We start from the raw sequence: 21735 nt of genomic DNA on the forward strand, positions 1-21735 counted from the left end.
GGGTGTACGGTATATCCCAATGGTTGGCACGATGGCGTTTAGGGAAACAGTGCACCTCGGCATGATGCACGCAGCACGGCGCTGGCGGGCATTGAACTTATGGAGCATTGTCATCTACTGCTTCATATTTCATGAGGCAAACAGTAGCTAAACATAGCATTCCATCAATTGAGGTGTGATCATAAGCTCTCTTCGCATTGCTTGTCCCGGGTTGATACAGCTTGATAGGGACATCGCATTCTGACGGCTTCGCTTAGGTAGACGCCGTAACATGTCTCAGTTCTCGCGCTCCGCATGCACATTGGTGGACCCGAGTATAGCTCGAAACATCATCGTGAGTGCATTGAGATTGAAGGGAATTAGACAATAGCTCGAAGATCTAGAACAATCGGCTCGTGTAGATACGGATTGTACCTATAGTGATACTCTTCGCGATGCTAGTCCACGCTGAGCTGAGGCTGCGGTCAATCCGTACAGTGTAGCACCTAGGTCTGGTATTAAAAGATGGCAGGTGAAATTCAGGATTAGGCCATAGTATCTTACTATTCGTCACGCCTTATAGCGGAAAGATGATGCACAGTGAACATAATCAGCTCATCATTGCAATGTCGTATCATATCAATAATTCATACTCTGATATCTCAACATCCCCTCAAGCCCCACCCGCCATTTTCTTCTCCTCCAATTCCTTCCTATCCCTCTGCTGCACCGCCACCGTCCGATCTGTGTACTTCCTCTGATCAATACTCGGAATGAAGAATGCGCAAATCACACCGAGCAGCCCAAACGCCAGCGCGACCTGGTAACTCAAATGCGCTCCTTGTAAATACGCCTGCTTGTTTCCCAGGCTAGCGGCAGCCCGGATCGTAGGTGTGATGCCCGGGACAGCCGCATATGCGGCGGCAGTGTTGGCCTTGGCTGCAGCGATGAGCTTCGCGAGTGTTGCGCTGGGCAGGTTGAAGGAGGACACGTTGGCAAGGACGGCGGAGGGGAGGGAGGTGGCGTATTTGTTGTTTGTGACGTTGGAGAAGATGGCTGTTGCGATGGCGCCGGCGAGGAGGCGCGAAGTCCCTGCGAGACCGGCGGCGGTGCCGATGTCTTCTTGGTAGACGATGCCGAAACCGACGAGGACCATGCCGTTGAGGATGTTGACGCTTGTCGTTACCGAGATGATGCAAGTGAGAATGATGGATTGGACGGAATTGCCGATGGTGGCGGTCGACATGGCGCCCACGCAGGCGGTTTGGAGTGCGACGGCGAACATGACTTGCCAGCGTTGGTGGCCAATGTACTTGCTAAAGCTGACTATGATACCGCCAATGATTGTACCGAGGGGGAGGACGGAGGCGAACAGGCCTTTGGAAATTTCGTCGCCGGCATAGAGAAGCTGTGACAGGCGAGGCCAGAGAGTGGCGTTGGAGTAGTATTGCATCCTGTAAGATGTGAGCAAAGATCAGATGAATTGAAGCTATCCGCTGGTGTGGATCAGATATGCATACCCTCCGATAGCCATTACCAGCATAGGAGTGGTGCTGTGATGATTAGCCGACAAGATACGAAGCGCAGGAATGCATGCGACTTACAAGTGACGCTTCGCCCTGAACAGGCGTGGAGGGAAAAGCGGCTCTTTCAACGTCGTGAAGTTTTCGTAGACAACCAGTACAACCAACGTCAGGAGACCAATGATGATGGGTGCAAGAGTCGCCCCACTGACCCATGGGTGAAGAGTTCCGCCCCAGCTGATACCTACGATGAAGAGCGTACAGCCTGCAATGAAGAGAAAGAGGCCGATCCAGTCAAATTCCCGGAGCAGCTGGCGCTTGGATTTTCCATGTTGGGCTTGTTTGACTTTGAAAGACGGTGGGTGATAGAAAAAGAAGAGCATTGCCAGATTGATGGTTTGGAAGGCAATCATTATGTAGTAGCAGATGCGCCAGTTCTTCGTCTCTTTGATGATTACCCAGCTGATGAGAGGCATCATCTGAGCGATGATGGAGGATGCATCAAACACGCCAATGGTGACGTGACGGTACTTGCTGGGGACGATTTCCTTATTTGGTCAACCATTGCAGCAATTGAAATGGAAGAGTTTTACCTGCACAGCACCAAAGCTCATCTCGAGGAAACCCGAACCCGCTCCAAAGATCGCCCCACCGGCAATCATCTGATTGATGCTCTGTCCCGTGGCAGATACTATACTACCGATAATCAAGAGAACAGCACCGGCGAGGAAAAAGTATCTGCGCCCGAAGATATCCGAAAGACGCCCACCGATCGTGACGAACATTGCTCCTCCGAGGTTCCAAGAAATCGTGATCCAAGTATACCGCGGATCCGGGCCGAGATCAGCATTGATAAAGGTAAGGATTGCAGGTGGAATCAAAAGCGTGAAGAGATAGGCGTTGTAGCACATAGCCATTGACTGTACTAGTCAGTCAATGTCAGTTTAACGGAGAGCCAAAGAACGTACCGCCGCAGCCATGAACGTTCTCCATGTCATTCCAACCTCTTCTCCAGTCGTCTGGAGATGTTGAACGATTTCCTCGTTCGCGCTGTTGACATGCTTCAACGGTACATTGTGATCAGCGTTGTTCACCGACTCGATAGTGTCAACATGTTGTGCAGTGCTCTTGTCGTTGACCATGTTGGCTGTGAGACTCGGCAATAAGAGATTTCGAACGATAAACCAAGACCTGGAGATCGCTTACCGTGCATCCTACGGGAGCATATGTAGGGCTCGCTCCTACGTTCGTAGGCTTGGACACAATGCCCGGACATCTCCACAAACTTGCAGGCCGCCCCCGCAAAATGGTAATCATCCCGCGAAGGGTGGGTTCGCGTAAGGTCGGAACAAGAGAAGGAATGCGCTGAGGCTTATTAGGGTTTAGCATATCGTGGAGTAATGCGGAGGTAAGGTTGGGTCGCCTCTGGCGCCTCGGCGTTGACAGCCACCCGGAAAAGCTCAACCGGTTCTCTGGACCTGGCTTCAACGCATCACATACCATGTGAATGAAATCTATCTCCACAAGGAGAGGCAAAGCAAGCGTGAGTGATCCAGTATTTGTCTCAATGTATCTCCAAGACGTAGGACCGATAGTTCCTTCGTGTAGGTGCCTAAGTGTTGCCAAAATGCTTTCGAAGGATGCGCATCTGCATCTGATCTCGACTTTATGTAGTATCCATGACCATGGCGACGGTTTTGCCCACGAGACTGGTCGTTGTCCTGCATGTAGTTCGCAGCTTGGTCAAGATGGAGCTGTTCTTCCTGGGACCGTCCGCGGACTATCCGATATTCCTATAGCACTGCCAGGCTAAGTATGGTTGAGAGCAACCGACGCAGTGGACGTATTGGTTGGTAAGTCGGTTGAACATAAGCGCTCGATTCGCAGCAAACGCAGCGAATGACTCATCAGTTCGCCTGGACATGTCAATACGAGATGTGGCAAGCATACTCTGCGCATTGGAATCTCCCTCGGCACTTCGGCCCGTGGACCACATGTAGCTCGAGATGGAGCCTCATCTCCAAGAGTCTCTTCAAGAATTGCACTGGTACGTGAATATGGTCAACTCCGTCTTGCATGCGCTCTTCGGAAGATACATGCTCACAAGCGAATCCAAGGGTTTGCTCTTTGTATTTGGTGAATATCATCCGGACGCGTCCACGCACATCGACCGAAAGGAGACGATGTATATCACGATATCGACAGCACTGATCACTGGGTTACGCTTCTTGACCTCTATTGGGGGGAACTGCTTTTCGGCTATACGGCTGCGAAGGATATGTCCCGCCACTGACTAGCACTGTCTAAGCGGTACTCAAGTAGCCAGCCCTACTGGGATGTTGACGAGAGGCTGGGGAAAAACCGAGCCAGACGCAGGTCAGTATACAGACTCGTGTCAGCCATGCAATACAATCGGTTGATGGTCATGGTTATGGATGCGGAGCAACGGGCATCTCATATCATGAAGGTAGATGATGTGCGCAATGGGCTCGTGGCTCTTTGCTATCCAGTACACGAGGAAACGTCGAGCCTAGAGTCTTTTCGAGCATAGCCGTCTTGAGGATCGATACTGGTACTTGCGTAATGCGAGATTCGCTGGATTCCTTTTGAAGTAATAGAGACATCGGCGTACTGTAGGATGGTAAAGCCTCATCGTATGAACAACGCAAGTGATGCGCACCGTTGCCTTATCGTTGGTAGGATGTTTACGATCGCATCGTGTGCACCTTGAGCCCAAGTGTATAGTTGGATATGTTGTCATGACAGAACGGTGCCGGTCTAGACGGTTGAGTGAAGAAATGGGTGGCGGCATCGTGGAGGCGGTGCTTTGAACTCGTGAGTGAACATTTGCTACTCCAATCTATGAAGAGCGTAGGAAGAGACCAAAATCGAGACAGCAGCAATGGTGTTGCGGGTGTTCTATTAAACGCCTATGAAGTTAAGTTAGACCAGTTGGAGGGAAGGTTTGGGATCACCGATGCTAGCTCTGGCGTAGTGGTATACTCCGACTTCTGCAAAATTGTGACCATTTTGGACATCATTTGGAAGCTCCACAGCAACATGGCGAAGAGAACAGTAATTCAAGTCCCAGTAAGTATGGTACACTGATCCTCGTCGCAGAAGAACTAGCTCTGTCGCGGTCCTGGATTTCGTAGATGTAGTCGTCATCCGGAGACATGGTATCGCCTCACTTGGCCATCGGAGGAAGCACATGTTGGTTGAGATTTGGTTTCGCGCGGCGTCATTTGGACGCCGCGAATGTGTATGTAATACAGTAGTGTCTAGAGACAATTCCAAAAGTCCGTAGATATTGAGTGGGGTAGAGTACGATGATAGTGTAATCACATACTGTTCGTGTCGCAGAAGTGCAATGCTTGGCTATTGTCTCGAACAAGGCACCAAGGCGTCTTGGATTTGCAGTCTGCCGGAGGGCCGCGAATCGTGGGGCAAACAAAGACCGTATGTGGTCGTTTCCATCAAGAGGGCCAGTCGAAAGCTTAAGAGTAAGTACGCATAAGATCCTCAGGCAACAAACGGCCCGCTTGCTGTGTTCACGGACCTCATTAGGCCTTCGGATGGTAGATCCCCGCGGAAAACATTGAATCCGAGTACTCTTTGATGGAAGATACACGTTGTATTGCAACGACCGAAGCATAAGCAGGTACGTCTTACTAGGTACCATGGCAAAGCTTCCCGCGTAGTGACCTGCACTGCGTGGAGTACAATCGAGAATGCCGAGGAGACGTTTGTGCCGGTAACCGTGCCATTCTCCTGCTGCTCTTGGAGGCGAGATTATTGGGAGGATCATTTAGAGGGGGATGGAGGTAAGTGTTTTACACCAGCGTCTTGCTTCGAACCCGTCTTTTCCGTCGCTAGGTCGCAACACGAGGAATGACAGACGTCGAATACGGCATCGACAAGGGAACACAGACAGACAAGCTTTCAAGGAGCCAATGGCAGGCAGCGAACTTGAGGGGCGCAAGCGTGGTGGATCTGCGAGTGGCTCTAGGGACCCCTGTCGTGAACAACGATGCCAACAGCTGGAGGAGTCTTGCCGAGTGCTCGACTGCCGCTGGCTGCATACGAAAGGCATCATAGCAGTTTGAGGCTGCAATCCTTGAGACTGATGGAATCTTTGGTTGTCATTTTCGAGGTTCTAAGCTATCGGCTAGCCTGAGGCTATGCCCGAAGCCGGCCTAGCGCTTTCGCCTCAAACGCTGCGTGCTGCAGACCTCACCTCCACCTCCTAGAAACCTCAGACGCTGCCTGTTTCCAGCAACGTCCTCAATGCCTTGGGCACTTGCGGCCCGGGAAGGCTGCACTCCAAGCCTGAGGAAAATTGGCGCCTCCGGACACAGGCGTCTGTGCACACATCACAACTTGACATGCGGGATGGTTCGTGAGACACGTCCACCTTCATCGCAGGTTTCATGCCCGAGGCTGTCCTCAGCCGCCTTACCAGGTTTCTACACAAGGCCGCGTTCCGCCAAGGGCTTAAAGACTACCGCATGGCCCTCCAAGTCGTTCATTCCCACCATCCTCAGTCCTATACTACCGCGCTCAGGGTGCCTCGTTGAGGATTACGTTCCTTTCTCCCCTTCATCCTTCTTTCTTCAGACCACGTTGAACGTGTCTTTGTATTCATCCTAATACACCGCGAGCCGGCATTCATTCTTTCGAAGACAATATACAACTTAGTCAAGATGCGTTTCTCCACAGTCATGCCTTTGCTGCTTGCAGCCGGCTTCGCCAATGCTCAGTTCGGCAAGGGAAATGGTCAGGGTGGCAACAATGGTCAGAACGGTCAGCAGGCCGCCGCCAACAACGGACAAAACGCAGCCAACAACGGCCAGAATGCTGCCAACAACGGACAAAACGCTGCCAACAATGGCCAGAACGCCGCCAACAATGGAGGTAATGCCAACAACGGAGGTAACGGCCAAGCCAACTGTCTCGACCCTACCGTGATCTCCAAGAACGCGAACAACGACGGTCTGGCACAGGCCGAAGCTGGGCAAGCTGCGTCTGCCACTGATGCCAACAACTTCATCAACTTCTGCGCGGGCAAGACGATTACCGATGGTCTTCAGGTCAAGGGTGGATCCTGCAACCCGATCCGTAAGTGGCTCATGTGCTTGCACCGATGCTCAGTTTGCTAACGTAGATAGCCATGGGAAACATTCCTAGCACCGCCAACATGATCTCGGCTGTAATGGTCAGCCCCCAGGATGGCGACACTGTCCCCGCAAACCAGGCGATGACCTTCTCTGTCAAGATCGACAATCTTGTGGCTGGGTAAGTTCGCCTTAGGATGATGTTCCAACCAAGCATCTGCTGATTCTATACTGTAGTACATTCACGAACCCTGATGTCACATACTACGTCGCTCCTCAGGATTTGCAAGGTGGCAACATCGTTGGACACACCCATATCAGTGTCCAGGACATTGGTGACGCTAAGACCACGACCCCTCCGGATGCCCAGAAGTTCGCGTTCTTCAAGGGTATCAACGACGACGGTGACGGCCAGGGAACCCTCTCAGCCGACCTCGCTGCTGGTCTTCCCGCTGGTAGCTACCGTGTCTGCTCTATGACTTCCGCCGCCAACCATCAGCCCGTTCTTATGCCTGTCGCTCAGCGTGGTCCCCAGGATGACTGTGTGCGCTTCACTGTAGCCGACGGTGGCGGTAACGGCGGTAACGGCGGTAACGGAGGCAACGCCGCCAATGCTAACGGAGGCAACAACGCCGCCAATGCCAACCAGGGTCAGAACGCTCAGCAGGGCGGTCAGCAGGCTCAGCAAGGTCAACAGGCTCAACAAGGTCAACAGGCCCAGCAGGCTCAACAGGGTCAACAGGCCGCACAGGGTGGTCAAGCTGCTCAGGGCGGACGTGGCGGCGGAAAGGGCAGGGGAAGGTTCGGACGCCCGAAGTTCGCTGCTCGTGACTTCGTCGCCTAGACAACGCGCATCATTGATTAGGGGAATCAAGAGGCAAAGAGGGATGGGGTTTGGAGATAAAGACCACATTTACGTTGTGGTAAGGAGTAATAGTATTTTCTTCTATGGACGAGATTTGACGTGGAGATAGAACATGCATTTTGTCGCTGTAGGCGATAAAAGGTCACTCTACGGAGTATGAAGCGACAGCGCTTCATGGACTGGTTCTGAGGGCGCTTTTCCTTTCTTCTCTGGCATTGAGTACAATAACGAAATGTAAACTTATTACCGAATTGAACCGTCGAATTTCCCCAAGTTTGTGACGAGCCGGTGTGACGTCTCATGTGTGCCTCAGCGATTCGCGTGGCTTGCCGAGGCGCCGTGACCCTGGTATCTGGGGCGTCTCAATAAGGCGATCAGGCGTCTCAGCCTGCGGGATGTGGCTCTAACTCAGCGTCGAAGGCATCAATCTGGTCTGCAGCTTTATGCGTTGCCTGGTGTCGCGTCCCCGCAATGTCACAAACTTTGACGCTTTTGGGCTCGATCTGTGCTGCGACAAGTGGCACTCCGACAGCCTCCCACCGCCCAGCCAGAAGTACTCGCGGCTCTTTGTGCGAACGTCGAGTATTTCAAATAGCCCCTGTCACAGCGAACGTCGCGGACCCTGACGTCTTGCCCAGGGCGTCGCTATGAGCGTCCGTCTGGAAGCCATCTTGGAAGCCCTCTTGGCGCCAAAGTACCTGTTGACAAAGGCCTCCCAATTCACACTCCAGGTCCACACCTTCTCCTCTTCGTCCCATTGTATGTCCTTGTCTATAGAGGCGACATTCGCTCCTCTACCATGTTGCCTGCCAAACCACATCCAAGCTTGGGCCTCGTCCAGCCGTTGCTTTGAGAGGGCTCCCGACGCTGTCAATTGCTCAATCGTATCCCCACTAGGCACAGTTTTCGGGGTTGCTAAGATCACTCGTGACGATTCCGCGTCGGGGTGCCGGCAATGCAAGGTAATTTCGGCGCCCGGTACCGGACGCGCATAACGCGCGCGACCAGTATCCGGATCCAGTCGAGGTAGCGATAATGAAAAGGAGATGGTAGGGAGGTAGTTTGTGACGAAGACGCGGTCCACGAACGCCTTGTATTCTCTGGAGATCAGTCGTAATGTGCACCAGAGGAATTCGACGTCGTCTATTTGTTCGAAGATTTGCAGCCAGAGCTCGGTTGGGAGACGAGGTGGTGTGACGGGCTTGGAATTGGAGCGGCTACGACTCATGCTTGATGAATCCATTGTAGGTGCCATGGACTATACAAAGGCTGTCAGGCGGTTGAAGAATGGCTGCTGCGATTATATGAAAATAATATGGCGTGGTTGAGCGTTCATGATGCGGGCGCGGTGGCGCAGGGCTGAGTCACTGCGGCGCACGTGCATCCAAGCCGCCTCACTGCCTCTTACATTTCCCCCACACCCGTATGACTAGATGTGGTTGATATGACTCTTGATGGCTAGTAGGGTCAGCATTCTGCGTTGCAGTGGCTTGGGGTTGTACAGCGTCAACCAAAGGAGAGACGGTGGATGCCGTGTTCCACAACTGCTACGACAGATAGTTCAACCAGCTTTCCAGAGTGATACAGTTTGGCACCTGTTAGACGTAGAGGTGGAGTATGCGCAACCAGTGGTTGAGCGAGGACAGTAATCAAAGAAGATCTGCGATGAAGGCAGCTGTTGCCGCCGGAACAGCGCTTACGGTCGCTAGAACGGCAGGCGCTTCAGGTTTCATTCTTGACCATCAGCTCCACAGGGAGAACAGGATATGAATTGATGCCATTTTCGCTGAATGTGGAGGACAAGGGTGAGACGAGCAATGAGCATTCTCAGTGTTGAAGCGCTGACTAATCATAACCACTCGATTGGTGCTTCCTTTACCAACCTCTCCCATACAATCGCGCTCACAGATCAACATCACAGGTATACAGAGCTTTCACTGTCAAGGCAAACCAAGCTCTTCTTTGGGCGACGTGAACCGTGACACAGCTCCTATCTTGCTGTTTCCATTTGCTCACAAAAGGAAATCTGCAGGACAATCTCACTCGGACCAATGTTCTTGTTTGACAGCATCGGCTTTCGCCTGTACCACCCTCCTTGATTGTTCCACGAACAAAAACAGTCCACGGGATCCGATATTGATACTGCAGACTTCAAACTACTGAAAACGGAATGACGCGTAGAAACCATCGATCGCAGCACTAAAGGATTGGCAAAGCAAGCTTTTCGTCTGGAAGGGTCCAAGGACCATCCATGTCGGAAATCCAAGACTGTCTTCAGTCACGCCTGTATCATTCCAGGGCATCGAAACGCGGAGCAAAGACAGTTCCTCGTCATTTCCAGGCTTTACAAGATTACTTTGGGCCTTTGTTATGAGGCGTCGAATGCTGCGCCTTTTGCCGTTCAGACCGGATCCTCTTGGCAAAAGTACCGAAGCTCACGTGTCAGCTCACCCCACTCGTCATCTGTGCTATTCTCGACTGCGTAAACAAATGGTTACAGGTGAAAAGTGGCAATGCCTAACGACTGCACCAAGTGGATGTTCCTCTTAGTCAAAGACTTGTTTACATCTACCCACGCACCAACCCATTCAGTCTTGTAGTTCCACTGTACAATACTTGGTAAACGCCGGCTCATAAAGCACAAGGCACTGCCATCCACCCACGATATGGCATCCTCCCTCTCCATTCGCTTATCTCTCCCAGGTGTGCTAAGCCCTGAAGATCACTGCTCCGAAGCGCATGTAACCCCTTGCATAGCTTACCCGCCAGTACTCAAACGGCCTAGCCAATCACACCTCATCTCCTAACGCTCCGCCGCCAATCATCATCTGCCCCGCACGCACACCATGATTACCCTCGACGACTTATATCAACCTTACATGCGGCCTAACTTCCGACTTGCCCTGTCCTCTGCAGATCGGCCGGTGCCGTGGTTTCCGAAAGGAAGCTCGACTGGCAAGAGTTTCAGGTACGCGGTGGTTTGCAGCTTTCGCCCAAGTGCGTCCGCGTGGAGAAAGAGCTGGGCAGTGCCGATGCCCTTGGCGCGGACGACGACCTGCCCGTTTGGGGCTCTTTATAGCGACGTCGGTGGTATTTGATTCGTGGTAGAACGGTAGGACAAGTGTAAGGGCTGGGAACATGTGCTGCGTGGGCCTTATCTTGGTCGTTATTCGTAGGGAAGGAGGTGATTGTTTATACCCATGATTGGATGGAGCTCCGAAGATTGCATGTTTAGTCCACGATGTTTCGTGGTATAAAGATGGTAGGACGGCGCAAGTTGAGAAGGCTGTGTCGAGTAGCTCTTGCCTCGCCCCAGATCCAGCCTGAAAGACTTCACCCGGCACATCAACCGTCTCCATCACAACAATGAAGTCTGTCTTCATCGTCTCGGCCGTCGCCGCTCTCGCTGCTGCTGCTCCCCTCGAGAAGCGCACTCCTCCCAACATTCCCACTACCAGCAGCGCCAACACCCTCCTCGCCGGTCTCACCGTCAAGGCCCAGGGTTCCCAGGACGGCTACTCCCGCGACCTGTTTCCCCACTGGATCACCCAGTCCGGCACCTGCAACACCCGCGAGACGGTCCTCAAGCGCGACGGCACCAACGTTGTCACTGACTCAGCTTGTGCGTCTACCTCGGGCACGTGGAAGAGCCCGTACGATGGCGCTACCTGGACTGCTGCCAGCGATGTCGACATCGACCACGTTGTCCCCCTGAGCAATGCCTGGAAGGTAAGTTGCACTGGCTCCAGATAGACATCTTTAGTGTTGGATCAGTGTGCTGATATCGAACAGTCCGGAGCTTCGGCATGGACCACCGCCCAACGTCAGGCTTTCGCCAACGATCTTACCAACCCCCAACTTGCTGCTGTAACGGACAACGTCAACCAAGCAAAGGGCGACTCGGGCCCGGAGGAATGGAAGCCCCCGCTAAGTAGGTACTCCATGGGTTGGACAGAGGTCACTGCTAATGCAAAATAGCGAGCTACTACTGCACTTACGCCAAGATGTGGATCAAGGTCAAGAGCGTGTACAAGTTGACCATCACCAGTGCGGAGAAGACCGCGCTCACCAGCATGATGGGCACTTGTTAGACGTTAGTCATGAATCAATGAGTGGGCTTAGTGCGTCTCGAGAGACATCGCGTGTTTATGATGATGATGATTACTATACCCTTCTTCCGCGCCGGAACGAGCTCCCGTGCGCCAGCGCTATTTTACATACAAAATTGCTCCAGCCAACTTCTCGGTAGCGTACCTAGCCTTCAGTGAAATCAAAATCCTTGAAAGCCTTCTTGAAGTTCTCCACATCTTTTTCCTCCTCGGGCTGGTGTTGCGCGCAATTCCTCCAATCGACGCGCTGGTCCAGACGGAGCAGCTTCGCGAGCACTTCCCGTCCGAACTGCAGGTGGAATTTGATCTTCTCGTCGAACCGCAGGATGAAGCTAGTCTGCTTCTCCGGACTGTTCTTCGGGTCCCAGATCAACACCCTGAAGAAGTCGCTCGTCTCCTCGAAGCCGTCGCCCACGTCTTCCTTTGTGAAACTGGGCCAATGGAAGTTCTCTGCTAACGCCTTGAACGCCGCTTCCACGAGTCCTTTCTGGATGAGATCGGCGGGTACAGGCATGTACTGCCAATGTGTATGCGGCAAGCTCGCTTTGCTGACCTCCCACGTGACAGAGCCGTACTCTCCCTCCCCTTGCGCGTGCAGCATCTTATTCATCGACGTCCTATACTTCTGCATTTCTGCATATGTAGCCTGGCGCTCCTCTTCCTCCATGGACGCCAGCGTCGGCTGATGGCTGAATGGTATGATGAGCAGATGGCAAGGGAAGCCTAACTTCGGGAAGGTCTGCGAGGTCGGAAGCGGGCCTTTGGCAGTCGTCATGTAAGCGCTCTCGCCGATGGAAGAGACGAGGTGGGTCGCAATGTTGTCGTTTGAGAGACAGAAGAAACATTGTGATGCGTCGATTGGTCCTTTTGCTTCGTGCTTCCGCCTTTTGTTTCCCCTGCGGCCGCCGTGCCGTCCGTCATCGTACACGAGCGCCTGCTCTCTGTGATCGGGCGCGGGACGCTTCCTGTCGGAGTGGATGAGAGGGTTGATGGTGGAGCCGGAGGGTGGGGAGATGGGGTGGCTTGCGGTAGGGTCCAGGGAGAAGGCGTATATCCACTTTTGCTTGTTGGGGTTGCCGTATGAAGCGAGGCTGATGAAGCGAGTTACGGGAGTGAGGTTATCCGTTTCTTCACCGGGCATGTGGAAGAAAGGTTCACGCTCGTAGTAGACGGGGCCTGATGTTGAGAAGTGATACCGTGGTTTTAACACCATGTCGAGGTCAGCGATGCATTGCTGTTCTCGGGGCTGTATGTCCGCGCTGAAAGCGACCTTTGACCTTGAGCGGATGCCTTCTGGCCACTCTCCGGTTACGAGGATATCGGCTGTGGTAGCGCCACGCAGAACCTTTGCATCTGTGTCGCTATAGAAGGGTGGATATTTGTCTTGCGACTGTCCAGCGATGATGTTGGGGTCCAACTGGCCGCCGAGAGCCACAATGCGGATTCCTTCCGCGGTTTTCATAGTCGTTCGCTTCCCAAGGAAATGTAAGTTGTGACATAGATCGTCATCAGAGGATGAGAGTTTGTCAACCACTTCTTTGGGAAAGGCATTGCTGCCAAGAGCGAAGTAGGTCGGGACAGGTATTTCAATCTTTCCATTGATCAGATTCTGAACATTTTTCTCGTCTTCTTCGGTCGCCTCTGAGGGACTGGCAAATAGATTGCCAGCAATGATGACCAAAGCGAAGTTTTGTTTGGCGTGCAGATTCGCAAGCTTCTGGAGAACGGCTGGGAAGTGGCCGTTTACATCGCCAATTACTGCGCTGGGACTCTATCAGTGACTTGAATCCATATCTACAAGAGCAAAGATATAGTCTCACATTTTAGAAGCCATTAAGGCGAAGTTGATGGTCGTGTTGCTTTGCACGTGGACACGGAACTTCTAAGGTTAGGTGCATGCGCCAATCGATAAGGTTGCGATTGGTCCGTGCGTCGATTCCAGAAATTTTTGTGGATCAATCGCAGAGAAGTGGCAGCTACGGCGCAGACCTCGCTCGTTCACTTACATACAATATGGCCGCCATGTCGAGGGGTACACGACCGGCCGCGAAACCGCAGCTACGCGTCGCGAAACGGGTCAAGGGCGGTACCAGGTCCTTGAAAAATCACACCTACCAGTCGTTCGCCCAGCGCATCGCGAAACTCAAGATCGAGCCTGTCCGCCGCGGGCGCAGTACCATAATCGACGATGCAGAGCTCGACGCTACCTTCTCATACTTCAGGGACACCCTCGTCGAGTGGAGAGACATCAATCTCTCCGAGATCTTCAGTAACTTCGCCCGCCGAGTCGCCCCGCTATGCGACAGCCTCCCGCAGGTCCTCCACCACAACGAGCGCATCTTCGATTTGCTTATCGAGAATATTGAGAAGGGGGATAAGAACAGCGAGGAACCGCTTCTCAAGCTCTTGGCAAACTTTGCCCATGATCTCGGTGTGCGTTTCGAGAAGCACTTCGAGCGGGCAGTCCGGACGGTAGCCCACCTGGCCGCCACACACGCCGACGTCGAGGTGATCGAATGGTCCTTCACGTGCTTAGCATGGCTATTCAAATACCTCTCAAGGCTTCTGGTACCGGATCTGCGACCTGTGTTTGACCTGATGGTCCCGCTGCTGGGGAAAGCGCGCCAGAAGCTGTTCGTTATGCGATTTGCAGCAGAGTCGCTGAGCTTTCTGGTACGCAAGGCAGGAGCTGCCTATCACAGAGATCAGAGCCCTCTGAGGAATATAATTAGGCACGCATCGGAACTGTTGAAAGACTCGCAGGGCACCGCTCAAGACATCGATTTCCAGCAAGGCCTCATGACGCTCTTTGCCGACTCCATTAAGGGAGTCCAGCGCGGCCTCCATTCCAGCGCCGTTGCTATACTGAAGGAATTATTGTTGTGCACGTATGACGAGGACTATGCGGATCTGCAGAGTCCGCCCTTGGAGTTTGTGCTCAAAGGCGTTACTACTTCCGTGATCCACCACTCAGATGCCGAAAACTTTCAGCCTCTTCTAGAAGCTATCATTGAGACGATTAAATTGAAAACGTCAGATAAGCGCTATCTGGGCCTATCTTCAAGATTACTTTTCGTCGTCTGTAGTGTGCGCAAAGGCTCACGAGTCGCCCAGTGGCCGTCTATCCTCGAAATTATCAATCTCCTAGTCACTAGCGTTGATGATTCCACAGCAATAGAAGAAGCGGATATGCAGGAGCTTCTCTCAGCGTTTGCAGTGGTATTCCAGTATTGTCCGATCGACGCCGCCATTCCTCACACTGGACTCCTCGAGAAGCTTAGCAAAGAACCGCTGGAGAAATTCTTCCTGTCTTTCTGTAATACATTTGCGGAGCTAGGCGCGGAGCGATTCAATACCCTTCTTCTATCATACTTCAAGAGGTCAGTACTACAATTCATCCGTTCGACCGCGCGCTAAAAGTTTTTAGATTTGTAGTTCAAAAGGCACAAGAACATGGAGACGAGCTTTGTGTTATTCTGCCTAGCTGGTACGAGCACAGCATCGTTCCGAAGGACTCTTTGCAAGTGCCTTCTGCTTGGCAGAATATTATGAGCAATCGATTACAGCAGCTGACCACATCGGGTTCCACGCAAGACGATTCACAACGGATATTGTACGACTGCAATGCTTTTATTGACGCTATTGGAAGCTTGGTCATTTCCAATGAACAGAAACAAGCCATCTCAAAATGTCTCTATGGAGCTTTGACAAGATCTCTCGAGGATGGCGATAATAAATCGACACCAAACACCAGAAAATTTGCCACTGGAAATGGGTTACTATATATCGTACGCGACGAGAACCTCCAAGAATCATTGCTTCAACTCTGGCCAGCACTGTGCAAAGCTGCGTCGGCTAATGAGGACAGCAGCCTATCCTTCTGGAAAGCCTTGCTCTCTCTGGCTGAGAGCAACAAAGGAAGCCTTGATATCTCTGGAGATCACATAGATTCTCTCAAGCAAGGTCTCTTGCGTTGTTTGGGATCGCCTTCCCACGAGTTGCGCCTTGTGGCACTTGGTCTGTTTGAAATCCTGGCTTCCGATACCGAAGAACGTCGCAACGCCATCGCCACCGCAAGCATTATTGAGCAGACACCTGTGAACCTGGAAACTCAGCGATCCATTTCCATGCGCATTAGTCAGCTTACAAAATTGTACCCAGGCATTGCCGCAGACGAATATTTGGGAGAGGCTATACCTACTTTTTTGTTCGGTCTTCTTCACGTTAGACTTGCATCAATCTGGGACGATGTCTGCTCTGCACTGAAAGCTATTTGCGAAACAAAAGAAGGCGAATCATATGTCTTAAAAGTTGCTTTCGAGTGGATAAACAAGCCATCCAGCGACGGCGATTCTGCATCCATCGCGACAGAGCCACCCCCACCTCCGCGATACGTCAGCACATTTGAGTGCACTAATGTCATGCAGGTCGAACACACCATTCGTAAATCACAGGCCATGTTAGACGACGTTGAAGAGCAGCTTCAGGCCCGCTTCGATCGCGATCATTCAAGTGTTCATTTTCTGAACGACTTCAGCCGGACGCAGGCCCTCCGCGTGCTCAATGAACTACCTGCCGTTGCTGAAAAGCGCTCCCGTGTCTTGGTGCCCGTTCTATTAGACTGGGTCTCGGCTCAGCCAGCAACAGACGTACCGGACGATGATAATATGGTTGGAGAAGCATCGGAGCAAGAGTCTCGATGGAGTAGGAAAGATCAAAAATCTATGCTCACGCTCTTCTCCAAATTCACCAACCCAAAGGTCCTGTACCGAGCGACAGATGTGTACCAGGCTTTGTTGGCTCTTCTATGCAATGGTGATGCCGACGTTCAGAAAGCTGCCCTCAAAGCACTTCTCACCTGGAAGCAACCCGCCATCGTGGAATACCAAGAGAATCTGTTCAATTTGCTCGATGATTCGCGATTCCGAGATGAAGTCTCCGTGTTCCTGGACTCTGGGTCCGATCAAGGCGCCATCAAAGAGCATCACCGGGATGTACTGCTCCCCGTCCTTCTTCGCTTGCTGTATGGCAAGGTCATCAGTGGGAAGCGAGGACTTGATGTAAAGAGGAAAGCTGTCTTCCAAGCATTAACTCGATTCGAAGATAGCGCGATCAATCAATTCCTCGAAATCGCACTTGGTCCGTTGAGCGGCGTCCACATATTCCGAGACCAGGCCCTGGATGAGAGCATCTTGCAAGCAGACTTGCTGGCACCTCGTAAGCAGGTCGGTATGATTAACATGGTTGAAGACATGCTCGGCGCGCTTAAAACTACTATCCGACCCTTCGTTGCCTCTCTCGTCGATCCGATACTCTTCTGCCTCATCAATGCATCACGAGCTCTTGCAAATTCCAATTCTGCAACAGAGTCAGAGTTTGACAATAGCCAAGTATCTATCTTCAGAGCTATTCGGCAACGCTCCCTTCAAGCTCTGAACATATTATTTGGAAGCTGTCCGGATTTCGAATGGGAGCCGTACGCGTCAGTCATAGTGGGAGAATTAGTCACTCCTAGACTCCAACAATTCCCCATCGAAACTGCTCAATCAGTCTCTGGCCTACTGCGCTTGTTCTCGGCTTGGTCAAAGTCTACCGCTACAGCAAGATTTCTGGTTGATTTCGATCAAGACATTCTGACCAAAATCACCGAATGCCTGGATGTGGCTTCTGCAAAGGACGAAGTGAAACGATTCATTTTGGACGACATTCTGCGTCAACTTATTTCGTTGGTGGCGAAGGATGAGCAAGACTCAACAGAAGCCAAAATCAGGAAGAACAGCATCCAGTCCAATATACTTCAGCCATACGCGAACACAATACTGATTCACGTTGGCGCACTTCTTCGAAAGAGCCCTAGCAAGGAAGTGCTTGAGTCCGGCGTTCACACCATTGCCGAGCTTGCACCTCATGTTGTTGGATCATCTGAGTCCCGCAGCATGATTGAGATCTCTAGCTTCCTTCTCAGACAGCCATCACAGCGGGTCAACGCAGCGACTAAACTTGGTTTGCTGAAGATTCTGCACGAATTCATTCCGCGCTGTCAAAGTACCGACATCACAGAGCTGTTCGATACCATATTCGAAGGAATCTGTCCGCTTTTCTCATATCTAAAGGACCAGTCTGCGAGGGTCTTGCTCTGCAACATCGTCGAGGATCTTTCGTCCTATAAGGACGACTTGTCGGTTGTGGCCAAGCTCTGCCACGGTCTGAACGCATACTCCACATCCCGCCTGGATGAGCCAGACTTTGATCGCCGTTCTGCTGCATTCGGCCAGATTACCAGCGATGTCCACTACAGCCTTGCACAATGGAAACCCTTGATTTTCAATACGTTATTCTTTATAAAGGACGAGGCTGAATTAAGTATTCGCGTCAATGCATCGCTCGCACTCCGACACTTCATCAAAACATCGACACAAGACCAGTATACGAAGGACTTCATCTCCACCGCCCTCCTTCCCGGGATTCGATTTGGAGTGCGTGAGCCCTCAGAGCTTGTTCGCGTGGAGTTCTTGGCTGTTCTCGCTCAATTAGTCGAGACCTATCGAGATTGGGCACCTGTCGGCGACCTGCACATTCTGGTATCAGAGGACGAAGAAGCGTCCTTCTACAGCAACATCCTCCACATTCAGAATCACCGACGTCTGCGTGCGCTACGCCGACTCGCTTCCAACGTTCCACACCTACAGAGCGGGAACATTTACCACATCTTCATTCCTCTCTTGGAGCATTTCGTGTTCAATAAGGCTGATGATGACAACGCAAACGCCTTAGCAGGAGAGACAGGGAAGACAATTACCACACTGTGTCTGGGTCTCGAATGGCCACAGTTCCGCTCGCTGTTGAAGAGGTACGTCGGCTATCTCTCGAGCAAGGAAGATCTGCAAAAGACCGTAATCAAACTCTTGAGTGGTTTGCTGGACGGCCTGAATCAGGCAGGTCGGTTCAAATACGCCTCATCTACTCCATCGGAGGCGCCAGCCCCGGGACAGCCTGTCGATGGCGCCGATGAAGTCAACGGAACCGATCACATGGAAGTCGACGAACAACCATCAGCCCTTGCGAAGACTCTCCCAGCGCAGGAAAAATTGACAAAGGATATTGTCGACAACATCCTTCCAGACCTCCAGAACTTCCTTAGGAAGAAGGACGAATCCACAGTCAGTCTGCGCGTGCCCGTTGCCATCGCGGTATGCAAGGCACTTCTGATCCTACCGTCCATCGAGATTGAGGCTAGACTACCTGCCGTTCTTCTTGACATGTCACATATATTGCGCAGCAAAGACCAAGGCAGTAGAGACATGGCTCGAAATACCTTAGCAGAGATTGCCACCTTCACGGGTCCTACTTATTTCGGCTTCATCCTACGGGCACTTAGGATAGCGCTTTCACGAGGCTACCAGCTGCACGTTCTCTCATTCACCCTCCACAAGATCATCGTGGAACTGGCGGAGCAGCTGAAACCAGGCGATCTAGACTATTGCGTCGCGGATATCGTGGACGTGGTAATGGACGATATTTTTGGCGTTACTGGTCAAGAGAAGGACGCAGAAGAGTACATCAGCAAGATGAAAGAGGTGAAGAGCAGCAAGAGCTTCGACACGATGGATCTCATCGCACGATCGACCACACCAGCATCCTTGATCAATCTGGTGCTGCCTATCAAATCTCTGTTGCAGGAGAAGCTGAACGCTCGAATGGTACAGAAGATCGATGAGCTCATGCGGCGCATAGGTCTGGGCGTGCTCCAGAACCCCACAGTGAATGATCGCGACATCTTGATGTTTTCGTATGAGTTAATTCAGGAGGTGTACAAGTCAAATAACAGCACGGAAAAGGTTGAGCACGTGGACCCGAGGAATCGAAAGTTCCTCATCAACATGAAGGGTGCTGCAAAGTCAGGCGCCCGTCAGTCCACGGCGTCGTACAGCCACAAGTTGATCCGGTTTGGTTTGGACATTCTGCGAACAGTTCTTCGCAAGCATGAAGAGCTTCGAACACCGCAAAATCTTTCAGGGTTTCTTCCTGTCATTGGCGACGCCTTGATCGCAAACCATGAGGAACTGCAAACATCCGCGATCCGCCTCTTGTCTACCATCATCACAGTTCCAATGAAGGAGCTAGACGAGAGTTGCCCTGTTTACGTTGCAGAGGCTGTGCGGTCGATCAAGGGAGCCACTTCTTCGAATTCCGAAATCGCACAGGCATCCCTGAAGCTGATCACAAGCATGCTTCGAGAGAGGCCGAACGTCCAGATCAGAGAGCAAGACTTATCTCATCTCCTGAAACGCATCCTGCCGGATATCGACGAGCCTGATCGTCAGGGTGTCACTTTCGGTTTCCTCAAGGCGGTTATGACAAGGAAGATAGTGATCACAGAGGTCTACGAAGTGATGGATAAGGTCGCTGCAATGATGATCACGAACCAAACACAGTCTGCGCGTCAAATAGCCCGCTCTACCTACTTCAACTTCCTCATGGAGTATCCACAGGCGAAGAACCGCTTCAAGAAACAGTTGGAGTTCTTACTCAAGAATTTGCGTTACGATTACGTTGAGGGTAGGCAGTCGGTCATGGAAGCTCTAAGTCTGGTTCTCAACAAAGTCGGCGAGAAGATTCTTGAAGAGAACCTGGGCATGATGTTTATTCCGTTGGTCCATTCAATGGCCAACGACGACTCTGCTGATTGCCGTACCATGGCTGGCGCTCTGGTCAAGACAATCTTCGAGCGCGCCAACGCGCAGCAACTCAAGAGCTTCACGGCCGATCTCAAGGAATGGATCACTCAGGATGAGGATCCAGGTCTCAAGCGTCTCGGGATCCAGTGCTGGGGCCTATATCTCGAAGTTGCCGATGCCAAACCGAAGGAGCTTGAGTTCGTTATGGAGCAACTTCGGAACACATTTGATGTCTGCTTGGAGCGACGTGACGAGGAAGACTGGGAATTGATCTACTACGCTCTTACAGTCTTCTCGAAACTTACCAAGCCTTGGCCCGATCATACGCTTTCTTCGGAGAGTATGTGGACCTCGATCCGCTTATGCGTCTCGTATCCTCACGCCTGGGTCAAGCTCACTGCTGCGAAACTCATTGGCATCTACTTCGCCGATCTTTCCAGCGCAAACAGCGAATCAGGTCTCGAGAGCGTTCCACTGAAAGGATCCCATGGACTGCAGCTCACCGAAGAGGTCATGGTTCAACTGACGCACGGTTTCCTCCGAAATCTCGAAACGACCAACGCCAGCGAAGATTTATGCATTCAAAGTGTTCGCAACCTTGCCTTCCTCGCACGATGCCAAGCAGCGAACCTGATCAAATGGAACTGGAAGAAGGTAGACGACGATGAGGATGTGCAGGACGACACTTTGGCCGAAGAAGTCAACCCGGCAGGGGAAACGAACGGCGACGCTTCAGACGAAGAATTTGGCGGCTTCTCTCCAGCGCCCGAATCGCCGCAGCCAAAGAAGATCAAGGCGGCTATTCCCACAGCCATCCACCGACTTGTCACACGCTTATCAGGCATCATCCGCCGCGAAACAAAGATCATGAAGCTTTCCTCACTCTACCCCAAGTCTGCGACCGCCACACTGCTCGAAACACTGGTTACAAAGCTACCCATAGCAGCGCTCGAATCATCCCTCCCGCACCTCCTCACCACGCTCTCCACGCTCACCGACCCTGCGACCACAATCCCCCGCTCAACAGAGGCCGCCTTCAACGACACATACCGCGCCATCATCGACAAGAGCCGCGAGATCATGAACACGTTGCAAAAGCGGATGGGGACGCAGGAGTACCTCAATGTCATGGGCGACGTGCAGAAGGGCGTCAAGCAGCGGCGCGAAGAGCGGAGGCAGAAGAGGAAGATCGAGGCTGTTACTATGCCGGAGAGGTTTGGCAAGGAGAAGAAGAGGAGGAATGAGGTTAAGAAGGTTAAGAGGAAGGAGAAGAGTGCGGCGTACCAGGGGAAGAGGAGGGGTGGTAGGGTGGATAGGTGGTTGTGGGGAGGGCAGGGAAGGTTGATGATGCATTGCGATGGCGTTTTGAAGGATGGAAAAGTAGCATTTGTTCATTTCATGCATGGCATTTTGAGGGTGTGTAGGTAGAATGAAGATGATACCCAGCTTGCAGCAGATTCGCATGCC

The 21735-nt window shown here is 52.2% G+C and overlaps 5 protein-coding genes across 5 annotated transcripts; 3 read left to right on the top strand and 2 right to left on the bottom strand.

Annotated features, from left to right (window-relative positions):
* Positions 1–652: 652 nt before the first annotated feature.
* N0V89_011142 (uncharacterized protein) lies at positions 653–2644 on the bottom strand (the record flags this gene model as incomplete). Its single annotated transcript, XM_056219876.1, has 5 exons — positions 653–1433; positions 1500–1532; positions 1584–2050; positions 2096–2422; positions 2471–2644. 5 exons carry the CDS (start codon positions 2642–2644, stop codon positions 653–655), a joined length of 1782 nt encoding a protein of 593 aa, XP_056067003.1.
* A 3561-nt stretch (positions 2645–6205) lies between these two features.
* On the top strand, positions 6206–7460 carry N0V89_011143 (uncharacterized protein; the record flags this gene model as incomplete). The annotated part of the gene is made up of 3 exons (XM_056219877.1): positions 6206–6620; positions 6671–6797; positions 6854–7460. The coding sequence occupies 3 exons, from the start codon at positions 6206–6208 to the stop codon at positions 7458–7460; spliced, it is 1149 nt and encodes a 382-aa protein (XP_056067004.1).
* Positions 7461–10847: 3387 nt separating this feature from the next.
* Positions 10848–11572, top strand: N0V89_011144 (uncharacterized protein; the record flags this gene model as incomplete). The annotated part of the gene is made up of 3 exons (XM_056219878.1): positions 10848–11210; positions 11274–11412; positions 11460–11572. 3 exons carry the CDS (start codon positions 10848–10850, stop codon positions 11570–11572), a joined length of 615 nt encoding a protein of 204 aa, XP_056067005.1.
* A 163-nt stretch (positions 11573–11735) lies between these two features.
* N0V89_011145 (uncharacterized protein) lies at positions 11736–13424 on the bottom strand (the record flags this gene model as incomplete). The annotated part of the gene is made up of 2 exons (XM_056219879.1): positions 11736–13353; positions 13411–13424. The coding sequence occupies 2 exons, from the start codon at positions 13422–13424 to the stop codon at positions 11736–11738; spliced, it is 1632 nt and encodes a 543-aa protein (XP_056067006.1).
* A 179-nt stretch (positions 13425–13603) lies between these two features.
* UTP20 (U3 snoRNP protein) lies at positions 13604–21696 on the top strand (the record flags this gene model as incomplete). Its single annotated transcript, XM_056219880.1, has 2 exons — positions 13604–14970; positions 15018–21696. 2 exons carry the CDS (start codon positions 13604–13606, stop codon positions 21694–21696), a joined length of 8046 nt encoding a protein of 2681 aa, XP_056067007.1.
* Positions 21697–21735: the final 39 nt, after the last annotated feature.

This window comes from Didymosphaeria variabile, assembly GCF_027946475.1.
Source record: "Didymosphaeria variabile strain IMI 356815 chromosome Unknown scaffold_8, whole genome shotgun sequence".
NCBI lineage: Eukaryota > Fungi > Ascomycota > Dothideomycetes > Pleosporales > Didymosphaeriaceae > Didymosphaeria > Didymosphaeria variabile.